The sequence below is a fragment of the Eleutherodactylus coqui genome, chromosome 9, assembly GCF_035609145.1.
Source record: "Eleutherodactylus coqui strain aEleCoq1 chromosome 9, aEleCoq1.hap1, whole genome shotgun sequence".
Classification (NCBI taxonomy): Eukaryota; Metazoa; Chordata; class Amphibia; order Anura; family Eleutherodactylidae; genus Eleutherodactylus; species Eleutherodactylus coqui.
In genome coordinates this window covers 73,912,396-73,928,181 of record NC_089845.1, presented here as the reverse complement: position 1 = coordinate 73,928,181, position 15,786 = coordinate 73,912,396, and the positions used below count along the sequence as shown (strand labels likewise).

Genomic DNA, 15,786 nt, shown 5'->3' with positions numbered 1-15,786 from the left:
ACAACCTGTTCTTTATGCAGTAACCTAGCAAATAGTGATATACTCACCTCTCCCCACTCCAGCTGTGTCCGTGAGCTGCTGCTTCGGGTCTTCCCTCTGACATCAGGTGTGATTAGGCTGCCCCAGCTTGTTCCCAGGACGTCACAGGCATTGCAGCTAATGGTACAGCTCAGTAATCTATCATATAGCTCCTACAACATCCCATAAACCTACACTGGCACGGAGGATCGGGCATCCATGCGGTCCCGCTCACTGCCATTGCAAACGCCGGAGGGGAGAGGCAGATAGCCGCTGAGGGAAGGGGGGGACTGCTTAGATGGAAGCATATATCTGCCGGCCGATGTACGCTCGTGTAAATAAGCCCTCGGCTGTATTTCACATGGGCGATTACGAATTGAGAACTGCAAAAATGTAACAGTGCACAAAAATGGAATATAATGATTTGAATGGAAGTATTCATATGGGCAATTCTTTTTCTTACTTGGAATAGTCCAAGTAAAAGTAAAATGTAGCATGTCCCATTTTTGTCCGATTTCCTGATGAAAAGTCTGCATTTTAAGTTAATGGGTGCAGGGGAAAAAAATTTGATTGCACTTGTGTGTTCTGTTTTTAACGCCTGTGACCTTGGGGACCATTAAAAATAAATAACTATAGATGGGGAAAAAAGAAAGATCCTCCGGAACGCAATAAATTTGGTAGACCCCATTTTGAGGGTACAATTTGTGAAAGATGTTTTAGCACATTTAGCTTAAAGGGGTTGTCCTGCACCGAAACGTTTTTTGTTTTTTTTCAATAGCCCCCCCCCCCCCCCCCCCCCGTTCGGCGCGAGACAAACCCGATACAGGGGTTTAAAAAAAAAACAAAAAACGCATAGTACTTACCCGAATCCCTGCGCTCCGGTGACTTCTTACTTACCTTGCGAAGATGGTCGCCGGGATCTTCACCCACGGTGGACCGCAGGTCTTCTCCCATGGTGCACCGTGGGCTCTGTGCGTTCCATTGCCAATTCCAGCCTCCTGATTGGCTGGAATCGGCACACGTGACGGGGCGGAGCTACGAGGAGCAGCTCTCCGGCACGAGCGGCCCCATTCAGAAGGGAGAAGACCGGACTGCGCAAGCGAGTCTAATCGGGAGATTAGACGCTGAAATTAGACAGCACCATGGCGACGGGGACGCTAGCAACGGAGCAGGTAAGTGAATAACTTCTGTATGGCTCATAATTAATGCACAATGTACATTAGGAAGTGCATTAATATGGCCATACAGAAGTGTATAACCCCACTTGCTTTCGCGGGACAACCCCTTAAACTGGAGGAGTTTATAGGTACCTGAATCTAGAAGAAGTCCCTGGAGGTGGTCTTTAATAAAATATTGCTATTTACATGTTTTAGAGTGTTGCATGGTCTGCTTATGCTGAGGGGAGGATACGTGATAAGTTGTCCCAAATATGGCACTTATACATTTTCCTATTGTGTAAGGGGGTACCCACTGGAAAGTTTGCTTTGCTCCTCTTGCTGTATGTGAAGGTCTCTACAGGACAACCATTGTGATCTGTGGCACATAATGACTCCTGCAGGAACCCATCGGTGTCCTGTATCGAGAACTACTGGTTTGTTTAGACAAGAGCCCCAGAAGGCCTCCCTCACACAGGCGTTTTTGTACAGCGTTTAGCGCAGCTTTTTCAGTACAGCACTGAAAACTATTGCATGGAGAGACCCCCTACAAAGGACATAAACTCTCCAGGTAATGGCTTTCAGACAACTATTATTCATACACTTCAGCGACTGTTTTGAGCGACTATGAAGAATAATGACTCCATGTAAAGGTACACTTGGGTTGTCTTCATACAGTGGGATTCCGTCTCGGGGTTCCATCAGGAGTGCAGAGAACTGCATGGAGAAGCAACCCCAGAATGAAACCCCTCACTGTCACTAGTCAGATGGACACCACTTATTCACACTGCCTGTATTAAGTGAATGAGAACGACCGAACAATAAGCGAATAAGGATTTTTATGCCTGCGTTTAAAAAAAGGATGAGTGAAAAGTGAAATAGTACTTTTCGTCATCCCGTCGTTGGCGCGCGTTTACACTTAATAATTATCGTTCACTTTTGCTCATTCCATCTAAAAGCACCTTAACCCTACAAGCAATGCAAGATCGCCTGCTCTGTAATAGTCTGTGCAGTCCAATGCAAGGAGTCTGAGCCAAGAACCGTATGTAAAGCGTTTCCCTGGATATATGCTGGAGTTGCATACGCAGCTTTTGGTGCAGTTTATAAACCAACATCAGGGGTAGGGGAAAGAGAAACGATGTGTCCAACTGTTCCCTGTACTGCCGGAGTGAATTCAGCCTTACAAGGGGCTCAGAAGTGGAACAATTACTGCTTTCTTCCAAAAAAGCACCACCTCTGTCCCCTGGCTGTGAGTTGTATTGCAGCTCTGCCCAATTCACTTCATTTCAACTGAGCTGCAATACCAGAGACGCAGACACATGTCACACGGATGTTGATAGTAAGTAGCCATGTTTTCCTAATACTTGGACCTCTCGCTAGATCTGGTCTTTGCTGTGTCACTGACAATGTAACAAGCCTACTTGTGTATCTGTCTGTGAGAGTGTGATAAGCAGTCAGCCTGCTGTTACACCTAGCAGCGGATTGCCCACCCCAGGCTTCTATTGTCCTCAATGGCATTTGTGCTTCCACCCCTAATCCCTGTATGCCCTACAGGACTGGAAGATCCTCACTATTGTGGCTGCGACTAAAAACGCAGTAGAATCCAGAAACGGGAAAGCGCTTCAGTTTGATCACCTCTTAGCAAACAGAACCGGAGAGGACAACGTATGGATTGTGAGAATGGAATTGTTAGCTTTTCCATCATTTCAGATCTTAAAGGGGTTTTCTAGAAGTATAATATTTGGCACCTGTCCTCACACTGGACTGTGAGCTGCAAATGGCACAGCTCACTCAAATGGGACAAAGCTTGTATTAACATTCCAGGTCGCTGCACCGTGTAGGAAGTTGTGCTGTTTGGCTCTTGCTGACTGGTGGGGGTCCTGGCTGTCGGATTCCCAAATATACCATTAAGCCATCCTGGGTATAGGGTGGTAATATTACACTCCCATAATTTAAAGTGGCATGTCATCAGAAAATGACCTATTTGGTTTTTTTACATTTTTCAAATTTTTTTTTTACTTGTATATGTTATTATCTATATTATAAAAAAAAAAAAAAATTAATCAATTTTTGCTCTGCTAAGCCTCACTGTGTTCTGTCACTTTTGGCTTTCCAGCAGGCATGTTATGATTAGGGTGCAGGCACTTGTCATATCTGCTGTGAATTTTACGTAACAGTAAAAGCTGCACCGTATAGTGTGTGTTTTGGGTTTTTTTCTGAAGAGGTGCAGAGGTACTGCAGGTGTCACTCTTTGCATTGCACAGGATGTAATATACAGTAAAAATCTGCAGCATAAATCGACATGCTAAGAATTTAAATCTGCATTTTTTTCAGTGTGGTGAGCGGTTTTCCTACAACTTAAAGATGTTGCTTGAGTTATTGCTGGCAGTAGGGGGCATTTATAGCAGTGGGGGTATGAAGTGTAGATAAAAGTTCCTCCAATACTCTCGTCCTGCCACAATGCTTCCCTGCCGTCGCTTACTGCGCTCCAATATTTACCCATGTGACCACTGCAGCTAACCGAAGGCCTGACCCCGGAAAGCCACTGATGGTGTCCCGTAAGTCTCTAATGTACAAGCCCCTGGAAGGTTTACTGGACACAATCGGTGATGTCCCTGTCCGTCATTTCACTGCTAAAGCCAATCACTGGTCACAGCAGTGACCACCTATAGCCAGTAATTGATTGCAGTAGTCTCATGTCACGGTCAGCCAGAACTGGGAAGCAACGGTTGTGAGGCAGTGTTAAGGCTCATTTACACGCAAAGACAATCTTTCAAATGATTGAAAGATTGACAATTCTAGCAATCGTTTTGCATAAACTGCTAATGGACACAAATGTCCATTAGCAGGTTATTACCTTCTTTTGCGTGTAAATGAGCATCCAGCAGCTGTTTACAAATCCCAGCATGTGGTCTGGACTTTGCACTCAGCTGCATTGTCTTCCTATGGGCTTCCGCGGGCTGTCAGCTGAATACAATGTAATCAGCTGCTCCCATGGAGAACACAGCGTGCGATCACTGCTATCTCTTTGACTGAGCGATGGATTTTATGCTCAACTAAAAATCATTGTTCAGACAAAGAGTGAAAGACAGAAGCGTTTACAGGCAAAAATTATCGCTCAAAAGCCATTGTTTGAACAAATTATGAGCAATAATGGTTGAGTAGAGATGAGCGAACGTACTCGGTAAGGCCGATTTCGCAATCGAGCACCGCGATTTTCGAGTACTTCACTACTCGGGGAAAAAGATTCGGGGGGCGCTGTGGTTGAGCAGGGGGTTGGAGAGGGGGAGAGAGAGAGCTCCCACCTGTTCCGCGCTGCTACCCCCTGCCCCACCACACCACGCCCAGCCCCCCAGCGACCCCCGAATCTTTTCACCCGAGTAGTGAAGTACTCGAAAATCGCGGTGCTCGATTGCGAAATCGGCCTTACCGAGTACGTTCGCTCATCTCTATTGTTGAGTGTAAATGGGGCTTAAGTTGTGGGAAAACCCCTCTAAAGACTGTTAATGGCGCAAAGTCTACTGGAAGTGGTAAGACTTCTGTGTCTGGATGTTATCACTGAGGAACTCGGGCAACGGGGATTTTGGGTATTGCTATAGAAAAGTATTTGACACTATTCTTCGTCAAGGGAACAGTTGCAAAGCCTTAAGTTTGTTAAAGGAAACCACATGAGACTATTCTGCTGGAGTACAAAGGGGCCTTGCTTGTTTTCCTTTCATAAAGAAATGTCATTTGGGTAAAGGTGTTCTTTGGAGTGTTTTTATGTTGCTTTGGCATCTGATCTAATTATATTGCATTGCTGCCCATTGTGCATTCTGTATTTATACATAAATTAGAAAATGTTCTAACGAATACAAAAGATTATTTACAATTGGCTTTCACACTCTGATAAGCTTGCACTTCGGTGCTCACTGTAAAATAGCCCCTTTTCTAGTGCTCCCATTCTAGATTTGCCCCGACTAATCGAATATAAGCAGAATTAAGTATTTTAACTTGCAGAAACTATTGAGTGGCATGCTTCTGCATTCGGTGCTGCAACGTGCAACAAGGCAGTTTTAAAAACGGTCTGTCACGTTGGCACCCCTTCAAATTGGGGCATCCGTTTAGATGTCCTAGTTGCAACAAGCCCGGTGTTTGGCTTTGCTAAGGTGCATCGCTAACCTGCAATCAGTACTAGACACGATCGTCTGGGTCCCCTGCGACATTGTTTACATGCCTGTGTGCTGACGGTTATCACGCAAACCTATCACATACACCGTGATCATCATTAGACCCTATATGTATCATTCCAGGTGAATTTTCAGAATAAGCAGTTATTTGTGTATATTGAATAATGGTATTTCTGACATCACGGTCTCCTGTGCACATTACTGCTCAGAACCCTGAACTCACTGAAAAACAGTATCCATAGCCTAGATTGGGGGAAAGGAAGAGTCTAAAAAGTGGACGTAGAGGCATTATATACCGTATTACAAAGTTTAATTTAGTCAGCCCAATTGTCAATAAAAATTTAATTAAAAGTCACATTTAGCCAAAAATTATAGCAATAAAAACTGTTAGCATTTTTTGCTAAATGTGACTTTTTAATTACTTTTTATTTAATTTTTATTGACAATTGGGGTGACTGAAAAAAATTTTAATTTTGACTCTGGGATAAATAATGTGACGGTGTTTTTTTATTGTTTAGATTATGGGAAAAGGTTTTTTTAAACATTTTTTAAAAAAAATTTTAAATTTGTTATATCGGAATTTTCCATTGTTTAATCTCTTGTACAATATACTAAAATACTTCAGTACTGCAGTATATTGTATTTTTAACATTTACCTATTTGGCTTTTGGTTAAATACATGGCAGGCCTAGGAGCCTTCGCTGGGCCTGGTGCTACCACTGCAACAGTTGGCACCCTGCAATTGCATCACTGTGGGCTGATGGCAAGTCAACTGCTGGCCTATATCCTGTGATCAGGAATAACTGAAGTTGTCAAACAGCTGTGATTGTAACAAGAAGTCAGATCATGGCGGCTTGTGGTGTCACTTATTTCAAATGAGTGAAGCCCGCTTCATACCCAACCCGCAGGTGCATCACCGTGCAAACTGGATAACTGGTGTCTGGTGGCTCTGCATGCAGCGTAGTGACTGACTTGCTGTGGATGCTTTGGCTGTGCACATTTCCTAAGGTATTCATGTAAAAAAGAATTTACATGTTGCACATTTGTTCGAGAAACCTCTATGACTGCTCTATTCATTTGAATGGGGCTTGCAAAACTCAGTGTGGTTGACGCCAAACTAACCCCAGTCAAATGGATGGAAAGTTTTTAGTTTTTTTCTTTCCGTTTGGGGTGTGGTAAAAACCGCACTCCGAAAATTGCAGTTGAGTTTTGGCACAACTTGCTGCAGTTATCGGCTTGGTTTGCCATCTGAATGCGCAGTCCGTGTATACTCGCGCTTGAAAGATTTGCTACGCATTTTCCACATTAGAAAAGAATCCTCCGATTTTGGAGCAGATTCATTATGTCAAAGTCGGCACCTTTTTGTGCAGATTTGGAGTAGATTTTCCCTTTTTTAGGTTAAGGGGTAAATTTGATGTGGATCCAGAAAAAGTGGTGCAAATTTGCTTTGTTTTTTTCACTGTGGAAAATCCACAGCAAATCCACCACATGCGAACGTAGCCCGGGTCATGTTTTCTTAAGTCCATAGCCTGCAGAACAACTTTGTTGTGTCCTTCGCATCAGATTTAGAATGCACAGTCATTGTTTCACTTGTCCTTCAGGCCAAGGTGGAAGTCTTACTCTGCATTGGTATCTGACTCCTCATACAAACACTGCATCGTATGGTCATTGTAAAAGGTCTGATCTCTGTGTGGTGGGCTTAAAGGAGTTCTTCAGGCAGCGCCCGCTGTCCTTGCCGGCATACATCGGGGTCAGTGGAAGCTGCCGCTCTGCCCCATGTAGTGGCTGGTGCTTGTAATTGCAGGTGGAACTCCCACCTGTTCACATCAGCGTTTTACCTGCCATTTTTAACTGATTCTGAAACTGATAGCAAAACAGATTCCATTTAGTTTCCATTTTTTCCGTATTCACAGCCATTTTTAATGGAACCATTTTTTGTATTTTCTTATCTTTCTAACTTTCTTCGCATGCTCATTTAAAAATGGATCCATTATACTGATATCAAAAGTAGAACCAAATGGAAAATATTCCATTCAGTTACGTCACCCATTGATTATAATGTAATCCTCCTTTCCAGTTGATTTCCATTGATTTCCACAGCAGTCTGCGCTATTGTTTCCATTTAAAAAAATGGAAATCAATGGGGATGTAAATGGAAGTGTTAGGCTGGGGTCACAAAGACCGAATTTCAGCGGAATTCTCACAGAATGGCCGCACCGAGATTTCCTCTGGAAAAGCGCAGCTTCAAAACCTGTGGCCTTTAACCGCGGGTTTTGGAGCAGTTTCACCATCTGCATTCCGCTGCGTCTTTCTCTCCCCATTGAGAGGAGGGGGGATGCTGTGGAAACCAGAAAAGAATTGGCATGCTGCGAAATTGAATTCCACATTGCATGTCCATTTCCGCTCAGCTTGGCCGCAGCATGTGGATGAGATTTTTGCAAAATCTCGTCCACTTGGCTGGCTAATCCTGCGATTAGGAGCTGTGGGCGGAATTCCGTCCTGTGTGAACCCAGCTTTACTTTTTTTTGGCTGCTTCTCAGATGGAACAGCTGATGGGGGGGGGGGGGGGGAAGCGCAGATGTGAATGAGCCCTAAGGCCTCCTTCCCACGAGCGTGACGGGCTCCGCAGCGTAATATTACGCTGTGAAGCCCGTCACGGCGCCCCCCAGAGCCCCTATACTTACCTGCGGGAGATAGCGTGAAATCGCTTCCCCGCCCACCACCGCCGCGTCACCGCTCGTCACCGCCCACCGCTCTCGCGTCACCAGCCGTGTCACGTGACGCGGCCGGACCGCGTCATTTGGCGTCATATGACGCTCGGCGGTGGGCGGGAAAGCGTTTTTTCACGCTATCTCCCGCTGGTTACAGCGGGAGATAGCGTGAATGGACGGCTTCCATTGACTGCAATGGAAGCCGTCAGTGCGTACAGCCCGTCCTCACCCGCAGAAAATAGAGCATGCTGCGGGTGAGGACGGGAGAAATCGCGGTGCGTAATTCCGCGGTGGAATTACGCATCGTGAGCATGGAGCTATTAGGTTCAATAGAACCTAATAGCTGCGTGCAACGCAGCGGATTTTCGCCGCGAATTACGCGGCGGAAATCCGTTCGTGGGAAGGAGGCCTAATGCATCTATGACCTCTGTAGGAAGCCTCGGTACTATTATTTCCCCCTCATTGTATCTGCCTACCTATATTACAGGTTGAGTGCATCTTCATGGCGCAGTTGCTTCAGCCAATTAGTAAAAAGAATCCAGGTGGTGCTGGCTGTCCCCAGATGCTAGAGTGTCAGCAGTATGCTCAAGGGGCTCTTTTACTACATGTCCCTAGTCAATATAATAAGAAAATACATAAACATATTAGAAGTTACTTTATCAGGTAAGCACTTCTCCAAGACTGTGGGCAGTGGGTATGATCCACCCCTGAACTGGCCACATTGCTATTGTAATTTTTTTTGTGAAATGTGACAAACATTTAAAGATATTTAGAAGGATGTCAATGTGGAAAAAAAAGTTCTAAACTTTGCAAGTCGCCATCTTCATCAAGGTCTGAGCATTTTCTTGCATAATAGCTAGAAAAAAATGTTAGTCATTACAGTTATCAGTAATAACATAGGAAAGTTTGAAGCCTTTGCTTTAGTACCATTGGCATAACTATTATTAAAGGGGTTGTGCCCGATTATACAAACACGTTTGCTTTGTTTCAAAAACGGCGCCACACCTGCCCGTGGATTCATGGTGTTGTAGTTCAACTGCATTGGAAGTGCGGAGCTGCTTTTGGAAGAAAAAAACTATTTTCGTCTAATTCTGGACAGACCCTTCAAGAGCAGAAACAGAAGACTGAGGTTTTGCTACCAATTCATCATACCTCCTATTTATGTATCCTGTGCAGAAGGGGTGAGTTCCGCAGCGGAACCGGTGATACAATTGATATGTCGCGGATTTGAATTCAACGCCGCAACAAAGTTTCCGCACGGGTTTTGTGCAGGTTTTTCTACAGCATGTGGACGACATTTTCAAAATCTCGTCCGCTTTGCTGCAGCTCTAAATACCGCGGAATTTCACTGCAGAGGGTCCGTACAGAAATTGCGCCCTACATAAATCAGCCTTATAGTTTCCATGGTTGGGATTCTGACCTCTGAGACCTCCACTGATCCCAAGAACGAAGGAAACAAGGCATCGTTTTTTCCCTTCGCTCCATAAAGTTAACCCCTTACTGACATACCTAAGGGGCCTTAGGGTACACCACCGTCTTTTTATGATGGCCCAGTGTACGTGTTACACGGACGCCTTCTGCCAGCAGAAGTGGATGCGCTTGGCTAGGAAATCTTGAGAGAAGCTCGCCTTTGAAAATTGCAGTATGACAACTTTGTTTTCTAAGCATCTGACATGGTGCGCTGTGATTGGCTGTTATGTAGAAGTAGAGGTGGCGCAGCAGTGTTCCAACACGAGGATCGTCTCTGCTTCCTCCCCTGTTTCTCCCTCTGACCTGAGATGAACTCCTCTGATGTGCTGGTGCAGGCGCTCTGATTATAAACCAGTCTGACAATGCCTGTGTTGTCAGTATTCCAGTTTCTTTTTTTTTTTTTTTTATTAACACACTAATATATATGTGTGTATATATATATAGTGTGTATAGTAATGCAAAAGCTTAAATATTTTACCAACAGTCTGCAGGTTACCTTGGGGTTTTGGTAGGATATACAGACGTACCATTACTTGTAATGCTGTTTTGTATGGTGTATGCTCCTTTTGGCTTTGCCAGTGCATCTAATTTTTTGATAGGGATCAATTGCATAATTTGAAACATATGTATGCTTATGGGACTTGCTACATTGGCAATTGATGATTACAAAAGGAGAGAAAGTATATAGGACTAAGGCCTGTTTCACGCAGGCTACAAAATCACGGAGTAATCTTGCATCGCTGCCGCCCGCGATAAAACTGCGCAATAAGTTTGCACAATTTTTTTTATCGCATAAGTCAATCGGACTTTAATGTTAAAATCGCATCACACTTATAGCGGCGTAATTCGATAAAAAGAAGCCTCCATAGGGATACATGGGAGGTTAAAAAAAAAAAAAAGGGTACATCGCAGAAAGATAGAGTATGCCACAATTTTTTATCCCTCTCAACATCGCATCAGTGAAAACATTGCAGATGGGAAGGAAACCATTGTACGTCATTGGTTTCATATTCTGCTTTTTTTTATCGCTGGTGAACGTCCTGCGATTTTCTCGCCCGTGTGGAGCCTTAGTGCTCATTAGCTGTTAATGGCCACGTGGTTTACCTAAAATGTGCTTATATTTTTGTCCACAGTTTTTATAATTGGGAAAGCGGTTGTCGGTGGCGCATCCAGCAATCTGTGGCAAACGTGTTGCTTATGGATTTGTCGTTGATTTCAGCCCTTTAGGTGAAATCTACAATGAATGTCTGCAGTATTAATTGTCATGTTCAGATTTAAAGTGCACACCAAATGTCAACTTACACTTTAGTTCCCCCCCACCTCCCCACGCAGTTTGTGGATGAGATTCCTCAAAATCAAGAAGGACAAGTCCACAAACCTTCGAGGCTCAAGCCATTTCTGACACACTAGTCTAAGGCCAGTTTCACACATGCATATTGCAGAACCGGGGTCCTGGCCCAACTGTGGGTTTACTGACCCAAACTTGGAGCAGTTTTGGCACAGGATCTGCACCTACATCCAAGGCGGAATTCCCCCGTGTGAATAATGGACAACCGAAATGTGACAACCTTGCCTTCTCTAGCAGCTGCCTAGAAAGGTGATGCTTCGGGTAGAAGCCATGGCAGACCGACACATAGGCAATCATTTCTAGTTTGTCGTGTTGCTGTAATTACAATGTCGGTGCACAGAGAGTTGTTTGTTGTTGTAGTTTACTGTATCTACATTTAAGTTGGTACATTTGGCTACTGAAAGCTAGCAGAAATAAAAACATCATGTGCAAACTATTAGACTTGCACAAAACAAACTGCTAATCTCTGTAAGCATGACTAGCAGCCAAAAATAACCCTGCTGATTTCACGGTCTTCCTCCTCAATGCCCCGATTTTGGAGATTAGTGTATGTATAACTTTGACTTCATTGTAAACAAGGCAAACTGAAACGACCAAAGTATAGACTTGCATTCCACACTTTCTATAGATCACAAAGGCATCTATGTCTTAGAACAAGTGCCCTCAACAATAGGACGTCGCGGCCATTTAAGACACAGGCTCTAGGAATGGAGCGTGCTCGACATGTTTTTCTATTGTTGCACTTGTTCATAATTTCACACTTTTATGAAATTACACTATATGGTTATAATTGGTTTCCTGTGTGACAGTGCATTTAATTGCAATGTGTAAACCGCCATACTGTGTATGGATATACCACGTCCTACAATGTAGTTTCATGTAAATAATGTTCTTCCTTCACAGTTTTATGGTGGTTTTTGTAGCTTATTTAATAAAAAAAGCAAAGCATCATGCTCTATTCCTCCGCGTTTCAGAACAGCCCTTGAAAGGCTTCATATTGAAATACTGCATTCTGTCTGATTCCGAGATAGACAGAACTCGTATGGGAAAAGGACCCATTCGCTGAATGGGTTAATTCGCACAAGTGATTTTTTTTTTTCTCCATGACCAATAATCTGAGTTAGAAAAATAGCTGCATGTTCTTTTTTATTTTTTTATATGAATCGCCCCTTAATTTTCTATGGAGCATTATAGAAACCACATTGCACTCATATGCCATTTTCATGCAAGTGCACTGTGTGTTTCTTTTTTTTTTTTTTTACACAGGTGACAATGAGGACCACATGGTGGGGAAAAAAGGGAAGCAATAAAGAATTAGCATTTTTCATGAGTGGGAAAAACGTATGGAAAGCAGCCAAGTTTTCACAAAACGAAATTGCACTCTCATGTGGATTGTGCCTTTATGGCCCCTTTACATGGGACGATAGTCGTCTAAACGACTGCATGAACACAGATGTTACCGCTAAGGCCGCTCTCACACGTGCGCTAGGCAAAATGCATCAATTTTGATTGTGGTGTACTTCCGCGATTTTTACTTGTGTTTTTAGCGGCTGCGGCCATTGTGATGGGTGAAAAGGTGCGATAAATGCGGAAGAATAGAGCAGACAATGCTCGAAAACGCCACATTCGAGCAGATGTCTGTGAGGCTTCATTAAAATCAATGGGAGCAGTATGCCACGATCACCCACTGGTCTTGGCTCCTAGCATCAGGATGTGAGCCTTGAGGCCGGAGAACGGGTGGTGATGCTACAGATTCTGGTTGGCTACAGGTGGTTTCCGCTGACATTTTCCACACCAAGCACCGAGGGGGTGGCGGGGCAACAGTGCTGGTTCCCCGCGGCCAAGAAGGGATAAGTACTGCTGGTTTTGTTGTTTTAAGGCAGTTGGAGCTATAGGGGCAATGTTCTCTGGTAACCGGGCACCCCGGTAAGGTCGGAGCTCTCAGGCACAACAGAGAACGGCTTAGAACATAGTGTGAATGTAGCCAAATGTACACATTAATTTGCTGCTGGGACACAATTGTTGGATTACAGTATAGATCAGTAGCTTGGATGTGAATATATGACTGCCATTTATTTGGACTGCGATTAGAGGGGTGTGAGCACTATATTGCACCAGCATGTGATTACACATGGAGGTTCGGTATATATGTGATATGGTATGCTGCATCAGATGCTGTATGGTAAGGGGAGAATATCTGTGTATGACCGCACACAGCCGGTACTAGGGACCCGTACAAGCTCCATGCACAGGACTTTTCTGTATACTTGAGCACTTTTTACTCCATAAGTACTTTGGAGAAGTTCAAGGTGGTGGGGCGCTGTACTGCAAATGTGCTTACAGGTCCTTTGGAATGGTCCCTGCTTCCAATGATGAGTAGTGCCGTTCTGCCTGGCTTTTGCATAGGCCTTCTCAAGATTGTGAGCCAGATGCACCCTCCCCTATGATGCCCTAGAAGTATTCTCCTGTGTTCTGAATTGTACATTACAAAAAATGCTAATGCACTCCACTTACCTAAGGTTATGTATTGGATTGTGCAACACTTGTTATACCATGAGACCTGGAATTACTGGTTGCATGTTATATAAGGACAGCATGTAATCTTCTGTATGCTATAAATTGTTGTAAGCTTCGTGTTGGATTGCCATCTTGGAAAATGACAACTTTCACTTTCTTGTTTCTAGGAATTTTTTGAACACGCACAAAAACTTTGGGATGACGACGGTGTGAAGGCATGCTTCGAAAGGTCAAATGAATACCAACTTATTGACTGTGCACAATAGTAAGTGGTTTTCTTCTGTTTTGGCAGCATTCTTGTGTGATTGATTGCCTAAACTAGCTGTATGAGATTCGGAGGGAAGAAAGTCCGAGACACAAGCCATAGCCAACAATGTTGGGGCTATCTATCTATAGATCTGTGTATATTTTTACTATCATTGTGAGCATAGTGATTTCACTTAAGGTGTATCTAATTAGCACGTAGTCTTCAGAGAAGTTTTAAAAAGTATTCTAAGAACTGTTACAATGATGAAATAATTGGTTCTTCCTGTGATGGTGCCAAACATTAAAGGCTGCTTACTCGTCTGGTATGAAGGCCATAGCAATGGTTAAGGAGGTTTGAATTCCCATTGAATAGGCCCATTTAAAAACTTGACATGTGTTGAACTTCTCTAGGGCAGGTTATGGGAACTTCATTCTTGTGGGAACATAAGCTTTAGACTATTCAGTTATCAGACTTCATGTAAAAGTTTGATTTCTATCTTCAGTTGGGTGAATTAATTAAAATATTGTTCTTGGCTTTTGAACAGAAGACAGAGTGTAGAGAATACATACGAAAACACAGGTGTAGGGTTCTTGCTGATCCGTCCTTTTATATAGCGCTAGTTATCACACAGTGCAGCTTTTTCCTGTCCTGTTATGCTTGCTCGGTAAAACATTAAACAATGAGGTTTGTAAAGGACTAGCGGTGCGACGACGGTGTGGATACTGGAGCAGATAAGAGGATGAAATTTGCCTAAAATGACATATCAACCAAGATGTCGACATGTATTGTGTTGTGATCTGATGCTGTTCGTATCAGACTTACTCCTTTGATTGTTATTCTTTTCTCTTGCTTGTGTTTATTCCTGAAGTTCTAAGATTCCTTGTCAGGATTCTAGTGTTAGAGGCCTAAATCCAGCTTTGTAGAGCTGCGGTGTATTGTATCAGAGCTGGAACTTCCTTTGAACCCCTCTAGTACATGTAGTTAAATGGTGGTTAACCACACAGGAAGTGGTGTGTTTACTAGCTACCTTGAAGGTCCACAACCTGCCAAAGAAGGTCCACGAGTCGTAAAAGAATGTTCTTTCATTGTTTCTAACGATAATAAAACAATGTATACAATTGATATTACCATAGCTTGGCTTTTAGATTCAGAATACTTGCGTTATGTAAACCATAGCTGTTATATATGTTCTGCCTGCCACTGGCCATGTCCGGAAGCTATTCTAGCGAGGCACAGTCCACAGCCAGCTACTTAAATCCTAGCATTTTTTTTAGTTCATTTAAATAGGTTTTAAATTGTGTGCTGAAAAACTTCATCGTGTACTTTTATAGGGGCTGGAGATTTTTTTTCTGATGCAGAAGGCCCCGTTCTCCACTTCTCTTCAAACATTCATAGAGTTAAAAGATGAAATTCTGGCCACCGCTAGAGAAAACTTTAGGCACTTACTAAGTAAGGGTTTATAAAATGAACTTGATACTAGCTCCATATGCAATACGTTTGGTTGGCTTTCGTTAAAGGCAGCAACAGCAACCAGTATTTCATCATTTTTACTATAGCTGTACCAAAGTAAGCCGGGTATGCAAGCCTTTTTTTTTTTTTTTTTTTAACAAGAGGTAAAATTCCAGAAATGTTAAACCTAATGGTAGGAATATGTAAATTTCCCCTTGGCGAGGTGGTAGACAGAATTTTACCATTTAAAGGAGTTGTCATAACAAAAAAAGTTATTCCGAGACTGTGAAGGAGCCACAGTGCTAGTGAAACCTTCGGTTAGAGAGTCTTGGGGGACCTGGTAGTGCCATCACTATGGCTATCTGAGGGAATCCAAAGAATACATTGCTGTACGGCCATTGCAAAAATGTGTAAAATGTTAAAACTATTAGAAGAAATGATTGAAATGCACCATTTTAGCTGACTTTCATCTTTTATGTATAGTCAGCTTTTGTCTATTTCCTTCCTTGATATAGTTATTAGTGTTTTTTCCTTTTTATTGTAGTGAAAAACATAATTTGCAGTAACCACATTCTTGGCACACCATTGGGTATATATTTTACCCTAGTTTTAATTTCACTGCATTCGATTTGAGGTGCCTGTTAAAAATGTGCTGAAATGTCACTTGTGTTAGCAGCTGAGCATTATTACACCACTTTCAGGA

General features: G+C 43.2%; 1 protein-coding gene across 2 annotated transcripts in view; it reads left to right on the top strand.

The window, feature by feature from the left end:
- The window catches only part of GNAL (G protein subunit alpha L), a 238,693-nt gene that overhangs the window by 163,831 nt on the left and 59,076 nt on the right, over positions 1-15,786 (top strand). For both annotated transcript variants that reach the window (XM_066579529.1, XM_066579530.1), the window contains exon 5: positions 13,555-13,652. In XM_066579529.1, coding sequence (XP_066435626.1) covers positions 13,555-13,652 — 98 coding nt within the window. The remainder of the gene's footprint in view (positions 1-13,554; positions 13,653-15,786) is intronic.